The 17947-nt window shown below is 35.9% G+C and overlaps 1 protein-coding gene across 1 annotated transcript in view; it reads left to right on the top strand.

The window, feature by feature from the left end:
• wdr11 (WD repeat domain 11) overlaps nucleotides 1-17947 on the top strand; it is a 114263-nt gene that overhangs the window by 43511 nt on the left and 52805 nt on the right. Inside the window, exons 7-10 of the mRNA XM_062058622.1 lie at nucleotides 278-389; nucleotides 1021-1219; nucleotides 3989-4089; nucleotides 4713-4889. Of these exons, the coding sequence (XP_061914606.1) occupies nucleotides 278-389; nucleotides 1021-1219; nucleotides 3989-4089; nucleotides 4713-4889 (589 nt within the window). The remainder of the gene's footprint in view (nucleotides 1-277; nucleotides 390-1020; nucleotides 1220-3988; nucleotides 4090-4712; nucleotides 4890-17947) is intronic.

Genomic DNA, 17947 nt, shown 5'->3' with positions numbered 1-17947 from the left:
TAAAAATAAAAACTGCATATGACATTATTGGGAGTTAAAATAAAGGTATTTTTTCAGATCATTTACTCCTAGCGCTGTACCTCAACAGACTGCCTCCACATAGTTTTCCTCTACCATAAATAAGCCAAACATGATACTTGTCAGGTCAGCGTTAGCGAGAGAAGTTGTGTAACCCATGAACATGAACACAATGATTGGTGGTGGTAAATAGCAGAAAGGCCAAACGTCATGTCATCTCTTCCTTGCCTTTTCTTATATTTTCTTGACCATGTGTCAGGTAATCCCCTGTGCCCAGAGAGATGCTCTATACTGCCTCCATGAGAACGGATGCATCACCCTGCGAGTGTGCCGCTCCACTACATCTCCAGAAGATGCAACAGGAGTAGTGGGTATGCCTCTTCTTACACGTGCAGTGGACACCATTTGAGCTTTGCTCACTGACACCTCTATATCATTCCCATGCTGTTTTCCCCTCAATTTATTCTGCGTATAGCACTGACAGAGCCTGAAGCCTTTCTTTATGCTCCAATGGGCATTCAGACTCTTACTATCTCATTTATCTTCTGGCTTAGCGTTACAGGCCGTTGGGAGTGTATAGTCCAAATGTCTCTCTCTTCCTCACTTATTGCTTCCCTGCTGATGTCTGCCAGATCCTTTTCTTGCTTCCTTGACATTTCCTTTTATGAGCCGCTCACACACTCATTTAAATGCTTTTTTCCTGTTCATGGTGCTTATGTCCTTAAATCCCCTCTTTTTATTTTCATACTGTCATTTGCCTTCAAGCTTACCTTTTCTACAATCTCCTACCATTCATCTCTCCTCTGTTTTTGTTATTAACACTAATCAATGCCTTATCCCACCCTTGTGTCTCTCTTTATTCACATGCCCAACACTTCTTCAGGATCTTCTCTTTCCTAGTCTTCTATCTTGATGTTTCCCATTCTCCTAACCTTTTCAGGCTGTCTCCATGTACTTTTCAGCAGTAGATGCATCATTCTATGTCTTATCCTTCTTTTTCAGACCCAGAACAAAGTACCCAGGAGCTTGTGTATGACCTCCGCTCTCAGTGCGATGCTATCCGTGTTACCAAGACTGTTCGACCATATCGCATGGTTATCTGCCCTGTCAACGAAAACAATGTGGCTCTCATGGTCAGTGACGGTAGAGTCATGCTTTGGGAGCTCAAAGCCTACACAGGCAGAGCTGCTGTCAACCAAAGGTACACGTATACAGACACATATTGCACTCAATAATTCTGCTGGCCTATATCACACATTTGCAGGCACTGGCCTGAAAAAAGGTGAGGTAAGAGTCACATTACTTTGTAAGTTACCTTAAATAAACTTCCTTAAAAACTGCATAATCCTGTGACCTAAATGTAGCCTTCTCAGCAACTGTCACAGGTAGGACATGCAGGGACTTATGCTATCACCAATGAGTCTCACTTTCCTTTGATGGGAGACTCTGAGCTCCTGTCAAGAAGACATGACTTTATTTCTCCTTTAGTTTTGTTTCCTGTGTGGGTCAAAGATGGATTTGTGTGCCTGCTAACAAGTTAATATAGGCAAATACATCTAAGTCACAGGATTAAATTTAGAAAAATGTGTTTTGCTCTTCACTTTGTGATAAAACTGCTTAGGTTTAATACATATTCATTTACTAAATTTTAAGACACACAACATGGATATCCCATCAACTTAAAGGGGGCTTTTGATGACTTATATGGCTACGTTCACAGTCCACACTGCAAAATAGGATTTCCAAATCTGTTGTTTTTTTCAAATCCAATATTTTCATGTAGTCGTTTACATTACAAACAAAATGTGATGTTGAATGTGAACGCAATCTGACCCGCGTGCAGTCATGACCTCACACGTGCTGCAGTGTTTACAGAAGTAAACATTTCCAATCAAGTTAAATGATAAATGATAAATGGGTTATACTTGTATATCTAGTAGGTTTAAGTCCTGGCACATTTGTGGCAATTTCAAGGATTTTGTCTAATCAAAATTTGATTTGAAAAATATTTTCTGAACCAAATTATTGTGCGTTAAAGAGTAAGAAAGAAGAGGACAATCATTTTGGATTTTGGTTCTAGCAAATGTTTGTAGGACATTTGCTTTGATGTCTGCTTCGAATACCGTGTGGACGGCCAGTCGGAGACAGGAGTGGTGGAACACTGATGTGAGTTCTTAAGTTCCAAAAGCAAAAATCATACGTTGAACCAGCTGCAGCCACATCGCTACAATGTTGCTTCAATGCATTTGCACATCACATATGTTCTGTACATTGATCGAATGAAAATGTTTACTGTTGACATATACGTATTTGTCATATTATGGTGCTTTTTAGCAATGTGTATGCAATCGATAGCTCCGATTACATTAGGAAAGCTTGCTATTGCTTCAAGTTGCGTTTTAATTCCGGCCTGTGCAGCTACCTTGTGTGGGAATGTATTATATTTGGCTACCATGCTGATAATTCAGTGTAGTTTTTTTGCACCACTTTGCCTTTGCTATTATATCCATTCGTGAATTACACACACAGGGGTGTGTTAATTGTTCATTGTCTGGTGTGCACATCAATCGTTCTGAGGAGTAATTGCTTGATATTTCTTTATTTAAATAGTTACCGTATTTTTCGGACTATAAGTCGCAGTTTTTTTCCATAGTTTGGCCAGGGGTGCGACTTATACTCAGGAGCAACTTATGTGTGAAATTATTAACACATTACCGTAAAATATCAAAAAATATTATTTAGCTCATTCACGTAAGAGACTAGACGTATATGATTTCATCGGATTTAGCGATTAGGAGTGACAGATTGTTTGGTAAACGTATAGCATGTTCTATATGTTATAGTTATTTGAATGACTCTTACCATAATATGTTACGTTAACATACCAGGCCTCGGGATCTTTCTGTGTGGAGTTTGCATGTCCTCCCCGTGACTGCGTGGATTCCCTCCGGGTACTCCGGCTTCCTCCCACCTCCAAAGACATGCACCTGGGGATAGGTTGATTGGCAACACTAAAAAAATTGGCCCTAGTGTGTGAATGTGAGTGTGAATGATGTCTGTCTATCTGTGTTGGCCCTGTGATGAGGTGGCGACTTGTCCAGGGTGTACCCCACCTTCCGCCCGAATGCAGCTGAGATAGGCTCCAGCGACCCTGAAGGGAATAAGCGGTAGAAAATGGATGGATGGATGGAACATACCAGGCACGTTCTCAGTTGGTTATTTATGCGTCATATAACGTACACTTATTCAGCCTGTTGTTCACTATTCTTTATTTATTTTAAATTGCCTGTCAAATGTCTATTCTTGGTGTTGGGTTTTATCAAATAAATTTCCCCAAAAAATGCGACTTATACTCCAGTGCGACTTATATATGTTTTTTTCCTTCTTTATTATGCATTTTCGGCCGGTGCGACTTATACTCCGGAGCGACTTATACTCCGGAGCGACTTATAGTCCGAAAAATACGGTACTCAGCATCACCTCTGAGTGTGGCCAAAATATCCACAGCATGTTGAAATGTGTGTACGACAGCCATGAAGTTGGCGTAAAGCACCGCACATTTCCACGTTCAGTTCAGAACATGTGGTCATACTATGATGAGCTAATTAGAGATAAGTTCATCTTTGTTTAGATCATCTTATGACCACTGAGTTTACTGTTTATGATCATAGGTTAAAGCCAGTTGGTATCAGACCACTCACTACATTTAAAAGCCCCACCATTTTTCATTTTACCATCTGTTTCTTTGTGTAGCATTAATTAAATAATATGAAACAACTATTTCATATGCTGCTGCCAAAAATATGTACATATCTTTAAAGAACATAATCATTTAATTATCACTTCCCATTATCTCAGTCAGAATCATAATCAGATGTGTTGGCCAAGTATGTTGAACAAACAAGGAATTTGACTTGATATACTGCGCCTTCATTGATTATTGTATTTTAACTTGCCCCTTTTGTTTCAGTTCAGGGCTGTCACCACTGTACTCCCCAGTGTTCTTTTGTGGAGCACCTCTGGGCCCATACCAGAAACATATTCAGAATCTCTCTCTCAACAGCATGATAGGTAAGGTTACATTTTAGCAGGGTGATTTTTTTTTCCTGTAATTTTGTTCTGTAATCTTCTTTCTGTGAATGAATGAATAATTTTCACGGAAGACTGCCAGTTTGGCTCAAACATGCATGTCGTAGCTACGGCCAGCATCTTGTCTATTTTTTGGTCACATTAAATTTCAGAGCAGCATTATTTGTAAATTGCTTGTTTTTAAATTTGCAGTTTTATATTAATGATGGCTAATACCAAAAAGAAAAAATACATTTTTCATTTATTGTCAGTTATTGCCTTAAGCGCCTCTCCAAAAAAAAAAGAAAAATGGTATCCATTAAAATAATATCACTACAGCAGTGTTTAACTCCTAAAAATACTTGTATCCAAGGATATATCAAGGAGCATGGGGCTGTTTAGTGACGAAAACTCAAGCTACATTTTATGGTTCCAGCTATTAGGCTGTTAATGAATCAAAGAAGTATAGCTAAGTGGGGAAAACATAATGATGCCCCTGTGTAAACTTCGGAAATCTGTGTGCTTCACTTCTGCTCATCTTGAGAAGTGGTTCAGCAAAAGTTTATTTTAATAACAAAGGAAAATGACAATATTGGCTAACTTCTGATGTATATTTTTATCTCTAGGTCAGACCTTGATAGCTGGAGAGGCCCCTCTGCCATCATCCAACCAGAAAGAAGTCCAGCTTAAATTCTTGTTAACTGGCCTTGTCTCTGGTTTGCCGCTGCCACCATTTGCCATCCGCATGTGTCCACCTCTTACCACCAAAAACATCAACCACTACCAACCGATGCTGGCTGTTGGTAGGTTATATTGGAAACACACACATACCAAGGGTGCTTTCACACCAATTGTTCACTTTGTTGGACTAATTCAATAGATACATTTTGAAATGGGTTTGTATCATACAGTGCTATTGTTAATGTTATTATATGGACAATATACCACAAGTGCAATTGAGGGGAACATCTTGAGCAAATGATCTTTCTCCTCATGATGAAAATAAGTTCTGCTATAAGACGATAAGAAGGTGTAACTACACATGGCAGTCACTTGAGCCTGTGTGACTTCATCATGCTAACGTGTACGTGGTAAACTAAATGTGTATTCGGTAAGACAATGGTATTATTTGTGTATATGTTGTAGTCAGCATGATCATACCTTAGGTTTTAGCTGATTTGTTGATTTACCAATTGGATATGGTCAAAGTTGAATCACTTTCTCACCACAACTGAAAAATGCTGGAATTTGTCTGGGAACGTATTGTAGAGGAATCAAGCCGAGGATGGCTGATTTTGAAGTTTGATTTTGATTACATATCGTTGCTGACCAAAAGATGTAAAACGCGCAAAAGAGGAAAACAAACTCTGCACAGTTAATAAGGTCCCAAGAGAGTCTGAAAGCACTGACCTTTGGCTGAAGTGCAATGGTTTTGTGTGTGCTGAGGTTGGATAGATTGCATTAAGTTGTGGGTTCTATGAATGCTTTCTAATGGTAACATTGTGTTCGCAATTAACATTTAACATTTCTTAACATGGTGATAACATTTTTATATATTTGTTTTGTCTAAAACTCATCAGAATTTTTTGTACACTTTGTAGGTTTTTGTTCTTTCAGTATTGCTCTTTTGTTGCATCAGTGCTTTTCAAAGAGAAAGCAAAAAAAGAAATGAACTCACTTGCTTTGTGCACATTCAAAGCATATTGACAATGATCTGGTTCCTTTACCCTGTAGTATTGCAAGAACACTCCAAGTTTGAATACTGATGTCAGAATATAGTTGAACAATATATTGTTCTTTTTTCTTTCTTTATCCTTTATTTCAATCCATCCATCCATTTTCTACCGCTTATCCCTTTTGGGGTCGCGGGGGACACTGGAGCCTATCTCAGCTACAATCGGGCGGAAGGCTGGGTACACCCTGGACAAGTCGCCACTTCATCGCAGGGCCAACACAGATAGACAGACAACATTCACACTCACATTCACACAATCACAACAAACATAATTACTCTCTATCTATACAATTTTAAAAAGGTAAATTAAAAAAGGAAATAACATGGTGTGTCCGAAAAGGGGCAGGAAGTCCTGCCCCGTCATTTAGATACAATAATCTGATTCTTTATCAACAACAGAATATGATATGACCTTATTTAACACAATTAATTTAGTGTATATTATAGTATATATTTAATTATAGTATATTAGTACAGTATATAATTAGTATATGATTACCAGATACATATCATATATAATTACACCTGGAATACTCAAAATAAAAATAAACTACAATTCATCAAATGTAGTTTATATTAATAAAATATACCCACAAGATATTTTATGTTTCCTCCTCATTGTTGTATACATGAACAATATTTTCTGTATTTATTTTTAAATTGAACAATGTTATTGGGTTGTTTGATTTCCTCGTGCAATTGATTCCACAGATTTACCCTACAAACTAATATGCACATTATTTTGAGTTGAGTTAACACATTGCTGTTTTAAATTCAATTTCTATCCATCCATCCATTTTCTACCGCTTGTCCCTCTCTGGGTTGCGGGGGGTGCTGGTGCCTATCCCTACCCCTCAAATTATATTTTCCATCTCTGTCTTTGAACTTTTTCTAGATTTTTGGTGGCAGCAGATTATTTATTGCTTTAATAATTACTTCCAGTTTAAAATTTCACCAGACCCATAAGTTTAATCATTTGCGTCTTAATTAGGAGTACATTTGTGTGTTCCTGATAGCCAACATTTTAAGCCACATTTTAAATTCATCTCTGGACCATGTAGAATATCGCAATGTAACACAATATTGCAATACTGTACTGTATCGTATCAAATCATAAAGTCCTTGCCAGTACCCAGCCCTGATTCGAACGCCTTAATTTGATGGCGTTCAGCATTTTAAAAAACAGATTGAATAAGATGATTAATATGGAAACCTATTGTTTGCACCAGTCTCTGCCCGTGCCACTTTTTTACACTTTAAATTCATGATTGAAGAAGACAAAGCCAGGGGAGTTGGGGAGGATAGGGGTGATGTTTAAACCAACAAGCATACAAATTCAGGATAAAAAGCTGAAATAGGTCAATATTTTTAAAGTATATGATGAAATAAAAACCTTCCTGTTTAATAAACAAGTTCCAGATTGTTCTTAAATAAGACATTTTAATACCATGACAACATTAAATAACCATGTGTTTTATTAAGTACGATACTTACACAACAATAAAAAATATCTGTAGCTCACATGAAACATATTCTCTTCATCAAATTCAAAGTAGATGCTGTCAAAGTCTAATTGGCATACATGGCCATGACACATTTCTTGTGGACACTATGGGTCAAACAAAACTTTAACAAAAAACATGAAAAGCAAAACAAATATGTTTAGAAATAGAAGTACACTTTCTCCTGTTGCTTATTTTTGTGGGTTTGTTATGTCCAATAAAAACAGAAAAAGTCACTAGATTTGTAGCTGGATTATTTGTATTTATTTATTTTTTGTTGAAAAAGACTACCATATTTTTCGGACTATAAGTCGCTCCGGAGTATACGTCGCACCGGCCGAAAATGCACAATAAAGAAGGGAAAAAACATATATACGTCGCACTGGAGTATAAGTCGCATTTTTAGGGGAAATTTATTTGCTAAAATCCATCACCAAGAATAGACATTTGAAAGGCAATTTAAAATAAATAAAGAATAGTGAACAACAGGCTGAATAAGTGTACGCCATATGACTCACAAATAACCATCTGAGAATGTGCCTGGTATGTTAATGCAACACATCATGGCAAGAGTAATTCAAATAACTATAACATATAGAACATGCTATATGTTTACCAAACAATCTGTTACTCCTGATCGCTAAATCCGATGAAATCTTCCTCCCCTGTGTCGCATCTGGTATGTCCTTTCTTTCTGCTGCTCGATTGCCGTTCTCTGCTGCATATTTCACTACGTCCAGCTTCTAATCTGCAGTATATGATTTCCTTGTCGGTGCCATTTTAGTTCTGCCCTTCTCAGTTTTTATAAGTTACCGCCAATGTTGATGTGATCCATTTTAATAGCTACAGCAGTAGCATGTAGCATATAGCAGTTAGCATCTCATGACCCACAATGCACTTCTGCCATGACCCTCCCCCACCGAATTCGTATTGGTTAACGTGTGAGTGACGATTGCTGCCATTTGCTTCGCCTCTTACGCAAATGAGATAAATAATATTATTTGATATTTTACGGTAATGTGTTAATAATTTCACACATAATTTGCTCTGGAGTACATGTCGCACCCACGGCCAAACTATGAAAAAAACTGCGACTTATAATCCGAAAAATACGGTACCTAGAGAGATGTGAATAACTAAATATAGCGATAGTTGAAAGTTTGCAATACTAATGTTCTTGCTGTATCTGATTGTTCAGTGGCAGATGAGGTGTGTAGGTGTGCAATAAGCAGAGTTACGATCCCATCTTCTCTGCAGTGTTTTTATGAGAGGCTACATTTGTGTATTGTCCCATTATAATGTGTTTATGAACAGCCGCGAGCAACTTGCACTCAATGTATTTATGGCAGTCCCGATTTATATATGGCAGGCCTCAACAAATACACAATCATATGGGAAACACTGCATCTATATAAAGCAGAACACATATTTGGCTGCCTATTAATTGCAGAGGTTATTGCTATTATGAATAGTATATGTGCATTTGGCGTATTGAGATTTTCTCTCTGTTTGAAACAATGGCATAAGAACACCACTAATTACAGGCCCCAAAATGACTATTAAAGAGTCTATTTATAGCAGATGTTTTTTATTTGCTTTCCCACTTTATTTTTTGTTTTATATAGCTGTGGTGCATTTGAAATATCTGTTGAGTTTTTAAGGCCAGAACCTTGTGCCCAAGGGAGGTATTCTGCTGAATTCACTGCTTCTCGATCGTCTGAAACAGCTTATTTGCAGACTCGCTGGTGCTACTGTTCCTAATTTACTTTGCAAGTTAACTTTGTGTTGTTTTGTCTGTTTGTGGAAACCTTGTTGATTTCTTAAAAACGTTTTGGGACATTCCAGTACGGTATGTTGTATACTACAATTACTAGAAGAAATAAAACTCATGCTTGTTTTTTGTCATCAAAAATTATATTTTAAATAAAGCAAAAGGGCTGGTAATAAAAAATGGAAAATCATGGAAATGATCTGTGAACATAATGATTATTACTCTGACCAAAATTATTTTCCTGCCATTATTATCAATATTTTATTACATTTAATCTCTGAAAATACATCCACACTTCAACCAAAGTTCACTTTGTAGGTGGACAAATTTCTAAATTGCTGTGAGTTGTTTTGCTTTACACTTTATTGTGTAATTGCAAAATAAATGATGCAGCATTGTAACGTCTGCTCAATATAACTCTCGCATAGAAACACAAATTTGGAAAAATCTGGATTATATTCTACTATTCATTTATAAACTGATTGTTCTTTTTTTTACCATAAACTAGGACTGTCCAAAGTGTAGCAATTTGCTCATGTCTTTATTGGTTAAGCATTTTCTTAAAATAACAAAGACAAAAATGGCCCCATTGAAAAAACAAACGGTTTATTAAAAAAAAAAAGTTGTTACAAGATATCGAACTGATATCATCATTATAACACAAACCTAAGATGCAATCGGCAGCATTTATCGTAAAATATATAAGCTGCTGAACATATCTTGAAATATAATTAGAATGAAATAGACGTCAGTGTGATTAATAAATCAAAGGCAAAACAGTTATAATTCTATGTCTCCCACATCCTTAAAGGGCTCATATTATGATTTTTTTTCTACATTTATAACACTTTTTTGTGGTCCAATTCCAAATAACATTTAATGGTTAAAATGTTGCATAGATTATGTTTTGCAGATCGTTTTCAAGCTGCTTTCTGATGCCTTCAGGATGCTGCGTTTTGTGTGCGGTCCTATTTACATGGCTCCACTTCGACAGCGTCTTCTCCTCGTCATCCTTGTTATAGTTTTAGCGCTTTTATAGCGAGTCTACTGACAGATATACGTTTGAACTATACGCTAATTTGTATTAGAAATGGCAACAGAGCAGAATGCATGTGCATGTACGAGCCATTCTGGCCCACAACAAGAGGATAGCGAAATAGGCACTTATTGACTCCAGCGCGGGGGACAATAGCACACTTGCGCAAAGCTTTTTGGGTAAAACTTTACCATACATGGAGATATCCACTGTAGTCACCAATGGGAAAAACATTCCAAATTGGGGACATTTCAAATGGCTCATTAAGAAGAAGTATGAAGGAAGGCAAGATTATATAAGATTTATAAATATCGCCGCCATGCTACCATGGTTTGATTTCAAATGTCCGGGACTTTTGCAGATCCCAAATAAACAAAAACAGTTACCAATAGGTAAACAAGTTGATTTTGAATATATCTAACTCTCAGGTAAAAAGTCTTCAGACACCCTGTTAATTTTTAAAGTCAAATGCCCATCTCTGGTGGAAAATATATATATTGTTTTAAATTATTTAATCTAATGTATTTTCTGCCATAAGCCTGAGTTCCATCCATCCATCTTCTTCCGTTTATCCGAAGCCTGAGTTGTTTTATTAATTGTTAATATTCCCAGCTGTTGAATTAAGGAAACATACTGTTAATTACTGTCTCTGACAATATGATGACAGTACAATGTGGTAAGTAGTGTAATTAGAATTGAATGGGGTGATTTGTGTTTACTGAGGAAATGTGTTGTACATACAGTATGCTTTCTGTTAAAGGGGAACTGCATTTTTTTTTGTTCGTTCACAATCACGAGAGACAAAAAGACAAAAGGTTGTTGTTTTTTCGCGTTCTAACATATACAATTTGTTTGTTCTTGGTGGCTTGCATTGCAGCCAATGGGAGCAATCAATTCTACCTCTAAATCATTTCAAAAATGCATTCAAAACCGTCAACAATACTTAATTTACGTTTCGTAACCCGTATAATAACCAAGCTGTAGTGACATTGTTATTGTAAGAACGAACACGGAGGAACTATTTTTCTATCGTAGTAACACATCGTCATGCTTTGGTATTAGCCGTAAAACCTCACTACGGCAAGAGATAAGCTAGCTTTTACAACAGCACACAACTCGTTTAAGGTTGTAATGCACAACACTGCGATACAACACCAATTTGTACTGACTGAACCACATTAACAATCCTATTAAAGTATCTGTAAAGAATTAGCACACATTTCACGTTTTGTTTGTACACAGCTAGCCAGACAGCGTATGTACCGTAGTTGTACTAACACGCATGAAGTGCTGTGTGTATCATGATCGATATTAAAGTGACTCGTTCAATGAACAGTTGTTCGTCTGATCCAGTTGGCTGGGGAAGTTTCTTGTTGATTTTGGATGATCAATCCATTCATGTTGAAATAGCTTGTCTGCAAGTTCCATATTCATAGCGTCAAAATCGCTTTCATCCCCCTCTCCGGGCTTCTGTCTGTTCCAACGTCTCACTCTTCCTTCGTGCTTGTTTCTATAAGCATCGGCATATTTTGCTTAAAAAGTATAATGTTGTGAATCCTCATTTGTCCAAAAATAGTCATCTTTGTTGTCTGTTACCAAGTCTGCCATGATTAGAAAACACACTCGTGTTTGATTCCGGAAGTAGGAATACATATTTGTTGCCAGAAGTCAGACGTGCGCTGCTATGAATACAGAAATCAATGCACAGAAAAAATTAGTCATGGAAATGATTACAATTATGAAAATACGGTAACAATTTAACATATTACATATTGGTATGAAAGTGTATGTTACTCCATCATATATAGAGATCACTGTGTATACAAAACGTTGCTGGAGGGTTTGCAGTTGTTTTAGAGGTTTTTAAAGGCAACAACGGTGACTCCCATTAGCCGCATCTTCTAAGCGTTTATCAACTTTAAAATCGTGTCTCTCATAATGATTGTGAACGATAGGCAAAATTTTTAAAAAAAAGACAGTTCACACTAATTATAGTGTGTTGAACAGTCGTTGAGTAACAATTAGCCTGAATGTGGTATGATAGTTTCTACTCAGTGATTGCGTTTGTCACAAGGTCATTTATTTTGACCTGGCATACATGTTTTTTATTTAATTTTAATACATTTGCATTAAAAAAATTACAGTAAATACTTAATGAAAAACTAATTTTACATCCGTTCATATGTTAAAACAGCATAAAGAGACTAAAATAAGCAATTTTGGAAGAAATTGAGTATGAATGTTGAAATGTTTAAGCCAAACTAAAATGCTAACGTTTGCATGATAACAGTTGAAATGCATCAAGTACCAGGTTATATGACTCTAAAGCAGGGGTCACCAACGCGGTGCCCGCGGGCACCTGGTCGCCCGTAAGGACCAGATGAGTCGCCCGCGGGCCTGTTCTAAAAAAAAAAATTAAAAAAAAAAAAAATTAAAAAAAAAAAAAAATTTTTTTTTTTTTTTTTTTTTTTTTTTTTTAATTAAATCTACATAGAAAAAACACAAGATACACTTTCAATCAGTGCATCAACCCAAACAACCTCCCCCATGCACACTCATCCACACCCACTCACACAAAAGGGGTTATTTCTTTCTGCTACCAATATTCTGGTTCCCACAACATAGACAACACATCTGCAAGGGACACAGTCCCTGAAGCACACATGATTGTATAGGCTGCTGGTCCACTAACATTTTCATTAATTACTATTTTTTATGTAATTATTTTTATATTGTTTTACTTTCTGTTTTATCCAAGAAAATGTTTTTTATTTATTTATCTTATTTTATTTTATTTTTTAAAAAAAGGGCCTTATCTTCAACAGACCAGGTTGTCAATGATATTAGATTTGTTTAAAGGTTTTTTTTAAACCAGACCCAGTCCAAATAATGTCCAAGTCGGATTCAGAAACACACACCTTCATTCATGTACACAGAAACAAATTAGGGAACACAACAGATTGCATATAATTTCTAGACAAAATTACATTTTCAAAATAAGCATTTATGTACAGTCCAGATTATGTCCAGGTCACTCAAATTAGGGAACACAACAACAGATATCATATAATCTATAAACATAATTCTACTTTCAAAATAAGCCTTTGAGGACTTATCTTTTTTTCAATGTTTTTTGGCATCATTATCGTTTTCAACCATGTAACTTTCTAAAGTTAGAAAATACTGAATAAATGTCTTAAAGAAAGTAATACTAAGTGAATATCTGTTTTTGGCCTTAAAAAAAAACATTTTACCGAGTACTATAATTAAATTGACTAAATCATGATTGTCAATGAACTCTCCTAAAATAACAGAAACCACATTAAGCTTCATAAACAAACCAATCCTTAAACACATTTTTTCAACTTCCACCCAAAACAAAGACACAATAGGACAATACCAAAACAAATGCAGGGTGATTCAGGCTCCTGACAACAAAATCGGCAATCATCTGACTCTGTCATATTCCATAATTTTAACATTTTCCCTGTGGGTAAGAAGTTATAAATAATTTTAATTTGAAAATAACGATTTTGCACATCGATACTGGTTTTATAGATTAGTTTGAATATGGCATCCCATGGCAACGGGCAGTCAAAAAAGTCCTCCCATTTTCCATATGTGTTGTATGGGGCAGCCTTCAAAGATTTCTTTATTAAATACAAATTATATATTTTTCTATTTATTTTAGTTCCTTTTTGCCAACTAGAATTTCTTATTAGAGGTTTACAAACTAATAATTTAGTAGTTCCATAATTAATTATTTGTTTCCATCTTTTCCCAATTACTCCAATTAGTTGATAAAATGAAAAGCTTGAGCAAGCATCACCATACATAGCTCTAAATTAATCATACTTCATAATTTTACCATTCTCATTGATAATATTGACAAAAATGATTCCTCTTTCAAACATATTTTTCCAAAAGAAAAGCTTTCCATCTATTACAATATTAGAGTTCATCCATATTAACTGCTGCAAAATATTGTCTCTTTTTTCTGGCACATAAAATTGAAAACACCACTATGAGTGGATTGTTTCCTTTATGAACCCTGCCATGTTTCCCAGCAGACTCTCTGGGAGGGGATCACTTGTAAAAAAGGATACAATTTCTTTTGATACAGTACATGTTTTTTGTCCAACAGGACACTTGACTCAATGTTTAAATACATCTTTGGAACAATTGATGCTTTTAAAGACAGACACATAGCTTCAAGGTTGAGAAGTTTCAGGCCCCCATATTCATACTCTTTGTACAAAACCTTTCTTTTAATATTTTCTGGTTTGCCGTTCCAGACAAAATCGAAGACCCTCCGCTCATAAATCTTAAAAAAGTTTTGTGATGGAGCTGGTAATGACAAAAACAAATAAATAAATTGAGGAATAATTAACGAGTTGGCAATAGACATTTTACCATACAAGGTTAGGGAATTCCCTTTCCATAATTGCATAATTTTGTCCAGCTTTCTTAGTCGATTATCATAATTTACTGAGCCTAGATCTTCCAGATTTTCTGGGACAACAACACCAAGTATGTTAACTGGTCCATCTGTCCACAAAACAGGCACTTTGCATTCCTTTCGAAAGGACGTTCCCTTTAGATTTCCGATCCTTAACATTTTACATTTATCATAATCAAGCTTAAGGCCAGGTTGCTGTGAAAATATGTCCAAAAGATTAAGAAGGTTCCGCAAACAATGAGGAAAAATCTTATCTTTGTGAATCAGCCTTTTCTGACATGAACTTCATCAAGAACAAACACAGAACACGCCTCACTGATGCACATCTGCAAGACTCACTCACAGTTGCAGTGTCAAGTTACACACCAGAGTACAACACACTAGTTAACAGTGTGCAATGCCAGGCTTCCCACTAACTGACAAAGAAACAGATAACAGATTTGGTGTCCAGTTCAAAGTGTGACATGATTTAAAAAATTGAGAGTTTACTTTTGTATTTTACATGAGTTATTATTTGTACAAACATGGTGCAAATTAATTCATGATTTGTTAAAAAATGTTAGTGGCTATCTAGTTAAAATGGGATATTGTGATTTCACAAGACTGTCTTAGAAGTGATCATTTGAAAATGTTCAATTTGAAAAATGTGCACTTAGAGAAAATATAAAAATAAAGTGTTGCATATTGATATTTATCTGTTTCTATGTATATTTATTGTGAGAAATCATTAAGATGATCACCACAAAGATAAATATCATTAATTATTAATAATAACAGAGTTAAAGGTAAATTGAGCAAATTGGCTACTTCTGGCAATTTATTTAAGTGTGTATCAAACTGGTAGCCCTTCGCATTAATCACTACCCAAGAAGTAGCCCTTGGTTTCAAAAAGGTTGGTGACCCCTGCTCTAAAGCATACGCATGCAAAATTGGCTAAAAAGTTAACATGTTAATGTTAGCATGCAAGGCCTACCATAACGTTAATATGTTGGGCGGGTGACCAACATTAGCTAGAACTTTGATTTTGTTACCGTTCAAAACTGTTGAGAAATATGGGATATGTAGAAGTTTGTATAGTGCCCATTCATTTTCAAAGGAGGAAACATTCTGGTAACTATGGGAAAACCGGGAATATTCAGAACGGGGACACATGTTGGTTTGAATATTTAGGATGAGTGAAGTGTCTGGATTGTGGAATGGTTTGAATCGGTTGAGAAACAAGGGATTTGCAGAGGTTTGTCTACTGCCCATTAATTTTTCACTGGCGAAAAGGTTTCTGGTAATTATCGGAATAGCGGGAATTTTTGGAACAAGCAAAAATGTTGGTTTAAATGTCCAAAATGAGTGGACTGTGTGGGTGCTGCAATGGTTGAAATCTATTAAGAAATGTGGGAATTGGGCGAGTTTCAAAAGTAGCCAATCAATTTTCAATTGAAAAAAATGTCCTTGAAAACCTGGAATTTTAGGTAATCTCTGATTTAAAATCTGAAAAAAATAGTAGCTCGGTTGTCATGATCGAGTTGAACGTTTTGCTACTAGAACGGTTCCAACCGGATAAACTGTGGGAAAAATAGGTGGGATTTATTTTTTCTTCTTTGCGGCTTAATTCACATGATGGTCAACCAGCTTAAGCGTAGCATTAAAACAAGTGAGAGTGAGTTTGAGCAAAAAATGCTGTATTGCTGTTCTATTCTTGGATGTTTCAATCGTTCAAAAAGAGAGATAGGAAAGAGCTTTCAAAGAGTCCCAAAATAAGTTGTTCATAATAGTAATAGTCAGGTAGAAAAAGCCCGAAAGTGCGTGGAAAAAATGGCTCTTAAAAATATGACTTTCATCATCTTGTGGAATTCAATCGGACCATGCTGCGATGACTTTGTAAAATGTTTGTTTGAACTTTTGATTTGTTTGAGAACGTTTCTGTTTTTCTCTACTATATTAGTAGTGTTTGAGAGCAGTACTAAACGTAAAGAAAGGACAATAGATCGCTTTAGTTTGTGTTCTGGTGTGGTTGCTATGCCTAAATATAACTTAAAAAGACCTGGTTTTGCAAATAAACTAACGTCATGTTAAGTCCTAGTAATACATTTTGTAATTGTTGGTCCAATCCACCGTATTTTCGTTGTCGATTTTATTAACAGAAACTAAAAGCTAAATTGTTGATACGCAGAAAAGCCAAATGATTTATTCGACACGGATGATCACATTATAACGTCTTTAATGTTATTTGTTAGTTTCAAGAACATATACTTGATAGTATTTATAAACTACATTAATTATTCTCTTGGAGGCTCAACATCATATACTGAATCTTCAAACAATGCTGAACAACATGGACATTTATACCTAAATATTGGGGCAAAATATGAACTTCACACCATAAAAACAACTGTAGACATGAATTGTAGACGAGACTAATATTAGTGGAAAAAATTTAATGCAAGCAAACGTATCTTTTTTCTCATTAGCTTCACAATAACAGCAGCACGGCACACGTTATGTCAATCAAATACAATACTTAACGATGCACAAACTAATCCCTCATTGTCTTTCACAGATTAATGGATAATTTGTGGACCCCTCCAGATTTAAAGACATGTGCCTCCGATCTTTTTTTTTTAATAATGTTAAGTGTCCAAGGAAGTGAGTTCGAGGCGAGCAGTAAATGTCTTGGGGATTATGAATGCTTTAAATCTTTAAAACATAATTTTATTACCGTATTTTTCGGATTATAAATCAGTTTTTTTCATAGTTTGGCCGTGGGTGCGACATATACTCCGGAGCGATTTATGTGTGAAATTATTATCACATTACCGTAAAATATCAAATATTAATCTAATTCACGGAAGAGACGAAGCAAATGTCAGCAATCGTCACACACGTCAACCAATAAGAATTCGGCGGGGTAGGTTCATGGCAGAAGTGCATTGTGGGTCATGGGATGCTAACTGCTATATGCTATATGCTACTGCCGTAGCTATTAAAATGGATAATTAAAAAAAAAAACTGAGAAGGGCTGAACAAAAATGGCAGCGAAAAGGAAATCATATACTGCAGATTACAAACTGGACGTAGTGAAATATGCAGCAGAAAACGAAACGGCGATCGAGCAGCAGAAAGAAAGGACGCTAGCGGCGCATACCAGGAGCGACACCAAGGAAGAAGATTTCATCAGATTTAGCGATCAGGAGTGACAAATTGTTTGGTAAACGTATAGCATGTTCTATATGTTATAGTTATTTGAATGACTCTTACCATAATATGTTACGTTAACATACCAGGCACGTTCTCAGTTGGTTTTTTATGCGTCATATAACGTACACTTATTCAGTCTGTTGTTCACTATTCTTTATTTATTTTA

Source organism: Entelurus aequoreus, linkage group LG09 (genome assembly GCF_033978785.1).
Source record: "Entelurus aequoreus isolate RoL-2023_Sb linkage group LG09, RoL_Eaeq_v1.1, whole genome shotgun sequence".
Classification (NCBI taxonomy): Eukaryota; Metazoa; Chordata; class Actinopteri; order Syngnathiformes; family Syngnathidae; genus Entelurus; species Entelurus aequoreus.
The sequence above is the reverse complement of the archived record's forward strand: the minus strand, read 5'-3'. Positions and strand labels throughout refer to the sequence as shown.